Raw genomic sequence first — 13,018 nt, 5'->3', positions numbered from 1 at the left:
TTGAACACAGGGCCTTGTGCATGCTAGGCAAACACTTAAAACCCCCAAGATACATCTTCAGTCCAACTATGCCCTATTCTTAATGTTACTGAAAGTACGACTTAAAGGATTCTAAGTTCTTACACATTTTAGGAAGACTTTTGATGTGTAACTTTTAAATTATATTTATAAATCAATTATTCTCAATGTATTAAAGTTACAACTCTGTAAATTCCTCAGGCACCCACTGAAAAGTTATGTTGTTGACATAACCTTTCCTAAAGAACAAAATAATTTTCAGTCTCCCTTAAAAATGTATGGCATCTCACTGGACGTGGCACATACCTGTAATCCCAGTGACTCAGGAGATCAAGGCAGGAGGATCGCAAATTCAAGACCAGCCTCAGCAACTTAGCCAGACCTTACACAACTTAGTGAGACCTCGTTTCAAAATAAAAAATGGGCTGGGGATGTGGCTCAGTGGTAAACCCTTATAGTACCACCCCCCTAAAAAAAGTATGGTGTCTCTTAACAATTAGGTAGCCTTAGGATTATGTATTTCCAGAAAACCCAGAGTTAATGGCTTAATGTGGCTTCTAACCTATTGAAGAATGATATGCTCATTTGCCTTATATTCTCTAATCTGATCAGAAAAGAAAAGGACATATAAAAATGGAAGTTTTCAGAATATTAAATGTATTTATATCCTTAGCAATTCCTTGTTATTATTGGTTTTTTCAGATGAGAAGAAACAAATGGTTGCAAATGTGGAAAAACAGCTTGAAGAGGCAAAAGAACTGGTATGTAGAGACTGACTAATGTAGTAACACAGTCCTGGAAGCTGATCCTTCTTCTAATCTCATTTATGCATTGTGGAAATGTGAGACTTTACTAATTAGTGTTTTAAATTTAGAATTCATCAGTTTTTAAATTTAAGGAAATTTAATAGCTTCTTAAGATTTTATTCTTTTTAATAAACATTATCCATTAAATGTCAACCTCTAGTTTTTATTCCTTCATAATATTTTTCATAAGACCTATAAATTTCCAATGCTTTATAAAGGCATACTAGATACTACACTGGGGTAAGTGTACTATTTGCTTTATAATATTTAATTTTCTCAAAAAACATGTGAAGCAAAAACTGTTTGTCAAAAACTATGAGGGGTCTGAGATTTTCCCATACTTGTAACCTGAGTAAACTTGTCAGTTTTATGGATGCTTATAGAAGACATGAAACTTCTAAGTCAGATACAAAAGACTTTTGTCACTCATAGTGAAAACAGCTGCCAGAGCTTCAACCTGGTTTCATCAGTTCCCTGAGCCCCAGTTCCCACAGGATTAATGCAGGTAGGCCTAGATATTTTCTTATATAAGCAAAAATAAAATACCATACAGGAGAGGACCTAAGAGCCTGGGAAACAAACCATTCTGTAGCAGCCAGGAAGCATGCCTACTTTCTGTCCCAGAAGGACACATTTATTTCCTCCTTTAAGGTTATTTTCCTATGAAGAAAACAATGAAAGATAGCCGTGGTCAGAACCTTGTATTCTTGACATACTCAGCAAGCTAAATAGGAGCATAAGAGATTACCAATACTTTGGTTACCACCATTTTTTAGGTTGGGACTGAGGTTTGGAAAGATTAAGTAACCTGTCTGAGACACCACACCTCGTTAAGTGGCACAGTAAAGATTTGTATCTAGATATGCTAAAACTAAGGCTCTGGCTCACCCACTACTTTTTCATAGAAATAAAATCATAGGGAGCAAAAAAGAAAAGGTAAAAAGTATCATGTCCCAATTTTTTACTTTAAAAACCAAGTATTACAAGTATGACTCAATCTGTTTCTATGCATTGTGGTTCCAATTGAGTGTGTTAGGTTAAAGGTGTTACTTTTCTACAGAAATTTCTTGGACCTTTAGGTAGGCACAAGGACATTATAAATCTCTAAGAAAGGATTCTAAAGCTTAGCTACAGAGTGGAGCATCTCCCAAGCTATTTGACATAGAAATATTTGTTAACAGGACCATACATAAGAGGCTGCAGCCTGGGGAAGTATTAAGGAGTAGGTAGTTGTTCCCCATGGCACAGTAGACATTCCCTCTGTCTTTGAGTACTAAGGCATGAACCTGAAGGGTTGCTGTTCCATCTTCTCTGTCAGTGAAATCTGTTTGAGTAGATGCTTTTCAGGTCCCATAAGTCTATTGCTAAGGCTCTGCTGGATGCTCTCACTATCTCTAAAGGCTGATGTTACTGTCTCTATGGTGGTAGCTTTGCCTTTTGCCTATCCTTTGAAAGTTTTCTTTTAATACTTTTCTCCTTACTTTGGTTTCTTTTTATATTCACCTGCTTCTCTCATGCTTCTTGACTCTCTTACAAAAAGACTAACTTTTTATATACTAGAGGAAGTAATCAGGACATTTCTTCCTTCTGATTGGTAGGCTAATTATGAATTGACAACTGGTCAATTCTTTGGATCTTGCATTGATTTCTTGTGCTGTTGTTAAGTTCCCAGTAGCAAGTTTTTTGCCATCAAGATTGGTGTTTTTGTTTATATCCCTTCCTCTAGAGACATTCTAGAAAGCTAATCTCTGGATGACAACCAAGGTTTCACCATAACAAGAAGTATAGAGAGAATAGCTGTCTTCAGTTATTGCTAATATAGAGGCTTTTGTGGATCTTGTTGTCTTTACCCTTCACTAATGTGGAGGCTTTTGTCTATGAGATGTATTTCTGTTTAAAATGATCAGAAAGCTGTTTGTTTAGTTCTGATGATATCATTGTTAATGATATTGTTGATTATATTATATACCATCCTTTTGATGAGAATGCTGATTTAAAAAAAAAAAACCAAACTTGTTTTCTCTTTGACCATTAAGATTGTGTTTCTGCCGAACAACTGTTTTGTGTTAGTCTCTTGGACACTGCATGTTTTTTAACTTTCCTGTTGTCCACTCTTCATTGGCCTCATAAATGTTGTGACAACATGGAAAAAATGCACATTACCCTTATTCCTGGTTTTATTTTGTTTGTTGTATATTTCCTTTTTCTTTCTTACCTACTTTTAACTTCATTTTAAATGTCCTTGTAAAATGCCTTAAAGGAAAATGTGCTTGATTCTCAGAATTTTGATGTATGTGTACTTTTGTAATTGTCTCTATAATCTTGTTCACCTTTTTAGAATAAGTACTTAATGATGATTTCCGAGAAGTGCTTTAAATAATTGCCTTGTCAAGTAATGATTTAATTTGTTGGTACTTCACAATTAAGTTGGAATGTGGCAACAATTTAAATGATCACTGTTTAAATCAAGACTAATTAATATTGTCTTTTTTTCTAATAAATGTTGAAGTCTGTTAATGGAAATGAGATTATTGGGCTTATCTATATTTTACTGTAGTTATTCCATTTCTAACTCTGGACAATTAGAGTTTTTATTAGTGACAAGCTTATATTGTTTGAGGGAATAACATTAGAATGATTTGTAAAGCAAAATATGCTGCAACATTTTTGTATGTAAGTTTACCAGGAATGGCGTGGGCCAATTTGTTGTTGTTGTTGATGATTTTTATTTTTCAATGCCAAGTACAAGTAAGCTACTTCTGCTCTTGTACTTACTCTATTTCTTCATTGGTAATCATTATTATTATAGTTACTATTAATCTAGTCATCAAGCAGGAGACTCTGTTCTAAGCCTATTATAGGAATTACTTTGTTTAATCTTTATAGACCCTTGGGAAAGAGAGGTTGTTTTAATAAATTAGAAAAAATAAGCAGAAAGATGTTCAAAATCATTTTTAAGTTTCTATAACTAGTAAGTAGTAGAGCCTCCAATATGAACACAAGAATCTCTCTGCAAAGCCCAGGATCTCACCCATGATGGTATATCTGTATTGCTGCCCATTAAACTCTCCTGTGTAATATCCAAAGTTTTATATGATGACAAGTTGTTACAAAGTGCCCTGCTGTGATTTCAGCAAGCACTGTGTAATCTATTGTATCACTGTATCCACTTAACTTCTTGTCCATGTGGCTGTAAAGTATGAGGCATGAGGCCGGCGTGTGATTTTCCTAATCTGAAAAGACTTTGCAGAAGAAATGTTACCTTATGGCTAAGGTTGGGCTGATGTTTCATGGATTTACTAAAGAAAATTATGATTTGGTTTATCTTCCTATCCTTTTGGAGATTCATAGTCTGGAGTCCAGACCAGGTTGGACTGAATGATGAGGCTACCCCAAGGATATTAAAATCAAATTATTAAGAATGTTTGGACTATTGCATACGTTTTAAAGGAAATTCTTGACAAAGTAAGCAGCTTGGCACTCTGTTACTTGGCAAGTACAGAGTAACTGCTTGTTGAACTAAACAAAAATTAAGCACAAGAGTAGCTCCAGTGTTATTTGATCGAAGGCAGTCAGCACCCTGGGCCTAGTTTCTCAACTATAAAATGAGGATTTGGAATGAAATCCTTTCAGCTCCAAGTGTTTGGTCAAATAAAGAATAATCATATGGTTTAAATCAGTCTTTTCTCTCCTATTCTAGCTTGAACAGATGGATTTGGAAGTCCGAGAGATACCACCCCAAAGCCGAGGAATGTACAGCAACAGGATGAGAAGCTACAAGCAAGAAATGGGAAAACTCGAAACAGATTTTGTGAGTTAAATCCCATTCTTTGTCATACTTACTGGTTTTTAAACTGAATTTTCACTTATGTTTTTTATTGTTTCCTCCTCCTGCCTTAATCAGTGTTAAGTCATCATCTCCAGGGACTTGTGCAAAAGGCAAGCATGTGTGTATGAATTAGAGAACTAAAATGGTGGTGGAGATAGCTATTGATGGAACTCAGGGTACGCTGGATTCATGACTCACAAATAGATCCTGATCATGTGGTTCTTTGAGTCTGTATGATATTTATTGGTATTTAGTATTTATTAGAATTAAAAACCCAGTTTCTGGCCTTACAGAATATGTAGCCTTTAAGATATAGTACCATGGATGGCCTTTGGGACACCTTGTCTCCTGAGAATTTTCCCTATTTTTTTTTAAGCATTCTTTTTTTTTTTTTAACCTTTAATTAATTAATTAATTAATTAATTTTTATGTGGTGCTGAGTATCAAACCCAGTGCCTCACACATACTAGGCAAGTGCTTTAACACTAAGCCACTATTTTTGAATGCATGTCTCTATGTGTGTTTTTTCCTGAGATAAGCTCCCTCTATTTATGGAGACTTGTGCTATACAGATTGAATGCAATTCCAATTAAAATCCCTATGATGTTCCTCATAGAAATAGAGCAAGCAATCATGAAATTCATCTGGGAGAATAAGAGACCTGGAAGAGTGAAGCAGGGGTTACCATAATACCAGACCTTAAACTATACTACAGAGCAATAGTAACAAAAAAGGCATGGTATTGGCACCAAAATAGACAGGTAGAGCAATGGTACAGGATAGAAGACACAGAGACAAACCCACATAAATGCAGTTACCTCATGCTAGACAAAGGAGCCAAAAACATACAATGGAGAAAAGATAGCCTCTTCAACAAATGGTGCTGGGAAAACTGGAAATCCAAAGGCAGTAAAATGAAATTAAACCTCTATCTCTCAACCTGCATAAAACTCAACTCAAAATGGATCAAGGACCTAGTAATTGAGACCCTGTACCAAATAGAAGAAAAGGTAGGCCCAAATCTTCATCATGCTGGCTTAGGATCAGACTTCCTTAACAAGACTCCAAAAGCACAAGAAATGAGTGCAAGGATCAATAAATGAGATGGATTCAAACTAAAAAGCTTTTTCTCAGTGAAGGATACAATCAATAATGTGAAAAGAGCTTACAGAGTGGGAGAAAATCTTTTCCACTTCAGATAGAGCACTAATTTCAAAAATTTATAAAGAACTCACAAAACTTTACACCAAGAATACAAAGAACCCAATCAATAAAAGGGCCAAGGAACTAGACAGACACTTTACAGAAGAAGATATACAGGTGATTAACAAATATATGAAAAATTGTTCAATATGTCTAGTAATTACAGAAATGCAAATTAAAACCACCCTAAGATTTCATTGTACTCCAATTAGAATGGCTATTATCAAGAACACAAGCAATAATAGGTGCTGGCGTGGATGTGGGGGAAAAGACACACTTGTACATTGCCATTGGAGTTGCAAATTGGTGTAGCCACTCTGGAAAGCAGTATGGAGATTCCTCAGAAAACTTGATATGGACCCACCTTTTGACCCAGTTATCCCACTCCTAGGTTTATACCCCTAATCACCTTACTACAGTGATGCAGCCACATCAATGGTTATAGCAGCTCAATTCACAATAGCTAGATTATGGAGCCAACCTAGAAGCCCTTCAACAGATGAATGGATAAATAAACTGTAGTATATATACACAATGGAATATTTCTTAGCCATAAAGAATAAAATTATGGCATTTGCAGGTAAATGAATGGAATTGGAGAATATCATGCTAAGTGAAATAGGCCAATCCCAAAAAACCAAAGGCTGAATGTTTTCTCTGATAAGTGGTTGATGATACATAATGGGGGTGGGGGTCTTGGAGGGCAAGAGAAGAATGGAAGAACTTTGGATTTCGTAGAGAGAAATGAGAGGGAGCAAGGGGTGGGGATATGAAAAATGGTGGACTGAGATAGACATCATTACCCTATATACATGTATGATTACATGAATGGTGTGACTCTACATCATGCACAACCATAGAAATGAAAAGTTGTACTCCATTTGTGTACAGTGAATCAAAATGCAGTCTGTAAAAATAAAAAAAAGCAATAAACAAATAAAGAAATAAATTGTTATAAAAAAGGTTATATTATGTCCCTCCCTGCAGAAGATAAAAAGAACTACTTTGAATTAGTCCTTTATTTTGGTTGCCCATGAGAATACCAATCTTTCTCTTCCTCTATTTCTGGTTTTCAACTCTACCCAGTTTATAGCAAATTTAAGAATGTAAGTTAAAAGACAATGTTGAAGTTGTTAGTAATTAGAGTAGAAAAGACCAGATGAGCCAATCCCACTTCTGGTTATGTATCCAAAAGAAGGGAAGGCGGGGTCTCAGAGAGAAATCTGCGCACTCATGCCATAGCAGCATTTGCACAACAACAAAGAGGTGGAAGCTAGCAGTGTGTCTGTTGATCGACAAATGAATAACTGTGTCCCTGCCTACAACGGAATATTGTTTAGTCTTCCAACAGAAGGAAATCCTGACACATGCTACAAGGTGGATGAATCCTGAGGACATTATGCTAAGCGAAATAAATTAGTCATAAAAGACAAATACTGTGTAAGTCCACTTTCTTGAGGTATCTAGAGTAGCCAAGTTCATAGAAACAGAAAGTAGAATGGTGGTCGCCAGGGACACAAAGTTGTTTATTGGGCATAGAGTTTCAATTTTGCAAGATGAAAAGTTCAGTTGAGCAACTCCAACAGTTGGATATATCTCATACTCTTGAACTGCACACTTAAGAATGCGTAAGATGGTAAATTTTATGTTATATTTTTTTGCCACAATTAAAAATCATTTTTTAAAGATACAGATAAAAATGTCAGACTGGGCATAATAACTTAGTGCCCTTTTATAGTCTGGCATAGGAAATTAGGATTTCAGTAAATAAATTTTACCGCACTCACATTTAAACAAAAAACAGGTGAGAAAAGGGCTGAGCCTCACCAGTGAATGACAGGTTATGTGTTGATATGTAAATCAGCTGCATTTCTGAATCTGGGGTACAAATTCATAAGGAAAGTCAAGAATTTATGAGGATCTTTCCACGTGTGTTCCTATCTTAGATGTTTACTTTGGGAGTTTGCACCTTGTAACGTGCAGTATCTTTCTAGTACAATGCCAATGGCAATGGGCCTAGTAGAAATCTCTCTGAGTCTGGAAATAGGGTGATTTGCATTTATATGTGTGTTTATTTTATGGATATTGAATGGATATTGTCCTGAGAAGTTGTGATGGGCTGCATTAGTCGCCGTGTTAGTCAGCTTTCTGTGGCTATAACAAAAATACCTGAGATAATCAACTTATCAATAAAAATTTATTTTGGCTTATGATTTCAGAGGTTTCAGTCCATGATTGATTGCCCCCATTGTTTTTGGGCCTGTGGCAAAGTAAAGCATCATGGCAAAAAATATGTGGTGGAGCAAAGCCATTCCCTCATGGTAGCCAGGAAGCAAATAAGGAAATAGGAAGGGGCCAGGGTCTCAATATTCATTTCAAGGGCAAGCCCAACCCACCATGACCTAACCTTCCTCCACTAGGCCCCACTTCCTAGAGCCTCCACCACTTCTCAATAGTGCCACAGACTGGCAAGCAAGCCTTTAGCATGAGGTCCTTTAGGGGACATCTGAGATCTAAACCATAATAGTCACTGTGATACAAATGCCTGTTAAACTGTGCTCCTGTGAATTGTTTTGAAAATTAGAATCCACGATGGTCCTGAATTCAGAAAAGAAATGTAAATTCTTAGCTTCTGTTCTCTGTAATAAATAAAACCCTCTCCAACAGCTTTGCATAAGGATGGTGTCTCTCAGCAAGAATATGAGATATGGTGAGGAAATTGGATTTATTTAGGAATTTGACGCCTTAAATTTCTACTTAGGAAATTCTTACTAAAGTTAATGTTAAAGTAAGTTATGAAAGTAAAATAAAATATTTATAAGGATTATTTTAGTTTGCTCATCTCATTCTTAGGGCCTGCTTTCCCAAAAATTTTCCTTCTGAATTCTAGAAAAACTAAGTGTGTTAGTTTGCTCCAGCTGCCGTAATAAAATACCACAGTCTGAGAAGCTTGAACAACAGAAATTTGTTTTCTCACAGTTCGGGAGGCTGGAAGTCCAAGGTTGGGGTGTTGTTGGCAACATCAGTTCCATCTAAAGCCTTTCTCCTTGGTTTGTAGGTGGCTTCTTGCTTAGTATAGTCTTCTACTCATGTCTGTGTTCTAGTTTTGTAAGGACATGAGTCATTTTGAGTTAAGGCCCACACATTTTAACTTGGTTAATTCTTTGAGAACTGACCCGTCTTCCAAATACAGTCACTTTCGGTACTGGCAATTAAGACTTCCACATAGTAATTTGAGGGAGATAAGAGTTCAGCCCAGAATAATGACTTTAGTTTTGATCTTTATTCTTAATTTTTTTAGGAGTTAGATTATTTCTGTGGTTTATTATGTCATCTAACTCGATGTTCAATCTATTTTGTTTCCCATAGAGCTTAATACTGAGTAGATTCTTTTAGAGTCCTTTATTTTAGGCATTTGGAAATTGGATTCTTGGATTAGTATTTCTTACTTAGCTATATTTTCTTTAATAAAGAATAATGGAACCATCAACAATAAAGTCAAAATTTTTTCTCTAGGCTTTCATTAAATATTTGTGTGTGTGTGTGTGTGTGTGTTTGGTATCACAACTTTCTTTTGTGTAAGGAAACACCCCCTCCATTACCACTTCTACTGCACCCTGATTTGCAGTTTGTAAAGTACTTCAGCATGTAGTATTTCATTCCATGATCTGAAGTGTAGAAAGAGCAAATGAATTGTTATCCTCCTTAACGCACGATAGACCCAAGAGGCTGAGTCCTTCAACAAAACTTTTCCCAGTCCTGGAGTATGAGGCACTGTCCTAGGTGCTGGAATACAGTGGTGAGCAAGATTAAGTACTTGTTCTAATGGAATTTAAATTCGAGTGGGGGGAAATTCCAGTGGGGAAAACAATGAACAAATAAGCAAATACATATTGTAACTGCAGGTGGTGATAGATAAATGCTATAAAGAAAAATAAAGAGAGTAAATGGATAAAGAATGACCAGCAGGTGTTGATGACTTTTTTTTGTTAGGGTGTTCTGTGACTGAAGTGAGAGGTGAAGTGAGATATGTGTGGTTGTAGAGAGAGGCAGAAGGAAGATCTGTTTGGGCACTGTAGACCCTGGGAAAGTCCTGGTTTTTACTCTAGGTTGATGAGAAGCCACTGGAGGACTTTGAGAAGAAACTGGTCCTTTTGAGGGGCGGAGTGAGCCGGTTTGGGAGACGGGGCTGCCCAGGCTGGGCTCAGGCAGTCCTCTCTGCTCAGTCTGGAGAAGCTGGCACTACAGGTGCAGCCTCAGCACTTGACTTGGTGAGTGGTGCTCCAACTCCTGTTTTATGACTTTCCTCATGTCACCATCCCATATCATGAGACATTTGAATAGAGAGCAGGAAATCTTTACATAATTCCCTTGTCTTGATTCCTATTTTTTGAGTATTTTATTTTTAAATGGGATGGAGAATACCTTCTTAAGATATTTGATCACCTTCTTGTAGTGATGTACCGTACTTAGAAACAGTGAATTCCAAGAAAAAAGAGCAGAGGTGCTCCCTCACCTGTGTATGTATATTGTAAGTGAAAGAGTTCTCCTACTCCCTGTGAAACATCAAGACTTTGGGGGAGCATTTATGCTGGTGGGGAGAGGCAGAGAGGGCGGCTTAGTGCCTCATTGTCCGCTTGCTCTCTCTTCTCAGCCTTCTTCCTTCTTTACTTGCCTGGATCCTTCAGACATCTCTGCCCTCTCCACTGTCTTCCTCAGTGGGCTGTCCTCCTCTCCAGCTGCTAACTTACAGCTCCAGCCCAGGCCTCCCCACAGCTCCAGATTCATATTTATTGCTGTGTATTGGCACCTCTACCGCAGGGTCCCTCAAGCAATATAGCCAGCTTCTATAAGGGGGCCTTCAGAGTTCTCTCTAATTTTTCCTTCTCCATATCTAATTGGTCACTGAGAATTGTCAGTCCTGCTCTTTAAACGCCTGTCACACCTACCTCCTGCTGGAGGCCTTCATAGTTCTCAGTCTGACTGATGTAGTGGGCTTTCCTATTTCTGTTTTTCTTCCGCCCTAACCCCTGCACACCATTCCACAAGTATCCTCCTAGCTCACTGACTTGAATATGCCATGCTATTGCTCCAAATCCTACAGAATCCTCATTGTCCCCGAATAAAACCCAGGTCAACTTCTAGGCTTTTTAATCTCCTCCATTGCTTTTCCACATGTCTGGTAATTTTATTATTCTGTGCTTGATATTGTGAACCCTATGTTGTTGAAAGTCTAAATTTTAATTTTTTTCTTTAAAAAACAGTGTTTTTTCAACCTTATTTTCATTATTGCCCCCTTAGTTACCTTTTAAGACATGCTTTTGTTATTTTGTGCATGTTGTGGTTGAACCCATGGCCTGGTACCTGCTATGCAAGTGTTCTGCCACTGAGCTACATCCCCAAACCAGATTTTTTCTTTCTTAATCATTCCTCTCTTCTAATGATGAAATTTAGTACCATGCATATACTTTCTGTCTGTGCATCTATATATGTACTATGACCCTTTGGAGGACCACACAACTTTGTGATAGCTAAGACTCTTCAACCTCCAAAACCAGTTTTTGCCTCTGTTATGGTTTTAAGGTGCACCCTAAAAGCTCTTGTGTCAATGATTTCAGAGATGAAGTGTTTGGATTCTGACAGCTGTTAACCTAATCAGCTCATCTTAGTTTGAATCAACTGGGTGGCAACTGTAGGCAGGTGGGGCATGGCTGGAGGAGGTGGGTCATTGCAGGTGTGCCCTGGATAGGTACATTCCCTGCAGCCCCTTCTCCACACTCTGCTTTCTAGCTGCCATGAACAGAACATCGCTCCTTTACCACTCTCTCTGCCGTGATGGTCTGCCTCACCTTGGGACCAGAGCAATGGACTCAGCCGACCATGGACTAAACCGATGGAACTATGAGCCAAAATAAATTTTTCCTGCTCCAGGTTGTTGTCAGGTCTTCCAGTCAGTGATGTAAAGCTGACTAACACTGCCTCCTTGGGCAAAGTAATGCCTGATTTAGAGAATCTCGAGCTTCATCCAGGGAGTTATATAACATACTGGCAGATCAGGTTGATCCGTTCAGGATTTATTGTTCAGCTTTGTTAGGGCATGTCTAGAGTAGCTCTGCTTTTAAGGTATGGTCTCTCACGGGCTCCATTTGAATGACTGTTCAGTGAGTGCTCTCTCCTCTCGGTGGGAGTTCTGTCTCCCTGCCCTGCGCATCTCCGTTTAATCCATAGCCCCCCAACACCTGTTTCTGTGAGACCTCACAGGGTCTTACCCACTGCATGTGCAAGTCCATTTTCAGCCAAAGATTTAAGGGGACCATGCTGTAGATTTGTGGAGCTCCTTCTCTGTGCGGATCCCTTCTCACTGCTGTCCTGCTGAATTTCATCCACTTCAGCAGTACAAACTCCAGTGTCTGTCTCCTAGGTTCAGGGACATGTTGCCATCCATTTGGACTCTAGCTCCATGTTCTGCCACCTGAAAGTACCTCCAGTCTGCAAGCCATGGCTCATTCATATGTTTCTCTTCTTGCATTCTACATGACCTCTTGTTGTCTTTTGAAACAACTGCTTCATATGCTTTGTCCATTTTTATTGTCTACTGTTTGAGGTTTGAGGGTTTGTTTTATATCAGTTACCATGACTAGAAATGACAGTCGAGTGTAGTGGAGTTTTTTTTGTTTGATTTTTGCAGCGCTGGGGTTAGAGCCTAGGAGCATTCTACCTCTGAGACACATTACAGGCCCCACCCCTTTTACATTTTATTTTGAAAAGGTCTTTCTAAGTTGTCAAGGTTGGTCTCAAACTTGCAATCCTCCTGGCTCAGCCTCCCAAGTCACTGGGATTACAAGTGTATACCACTGTGCCTGGCTGTCAGTAGGGTTTTAATGTTTGATTCCTCAGAGGGCAATTGTGTGGATAATCTGAAAATGAAAAAATAATAATCTGGTGTTTATAAGGACCTATCCATAGAATTTAATTTTTAACTGATTAAAATGTCTATTTAAAAGATTTTTAAAAATTCAGGCAGTAATTTCTAATCTTAGCTGTGGGAAGTTAAGGAAAGGCATTGTTCCTCCTTAGGTCCGCGTTTGTACTGGGCATTTTTGCTAATCCTGATGATTCTATTCACTTGTGTGATTCTTCACGAGTGTTGGCCTTTTATAGC

At 38.0% G+C, this 13,018-nt stretch overlaps 1 protein-coding gene across 11 annotated transcripts in view; it reads left to right on the top strand.

The window, feature by feature from the left end:
* VTI1A (vesicle transport through interaction with t-SNAREs 1A) overlaps positions 1–13,018 on the top strand; it is a 349,120-nt gene that overhangs the window by 9,926 nt on the left and 326,176 nt on the right. For all 11 annotated transcript variants that reach the window (XM_079137538.1, XM_079137534.1, XM_079137537.1 and 8 more), the window contains exons 2-3: positions 721–779; positions 4,525–4,635. In XM_079137538.1, coding sequence (XP_078993664.1) covers positions 721–779; positions 4,525–4,635 — 170 coding nt within the window. The remainder of the gene's footprint in view (positions 1–720; positions 780–4,524; positions 4,636–13,018) is intronic.

The sequence above is a fragment of the Sciurus vulgaris genome (assembly GCF_902686455.1).
Source record: "Sciurus vulgaris genome assembly, chromosome: 4".
NCBI classification, from domain to species: Eukaryota; Metazoa; Chordata; class Mammalia; order Rodentia; family Sciuridae; genus Sciurus; species Sciurus vulgaris.
Note: the sequence above shows the minus strand (reverse complement) of the source record. Positions and strands in the feature narration are given on the sequence as shown.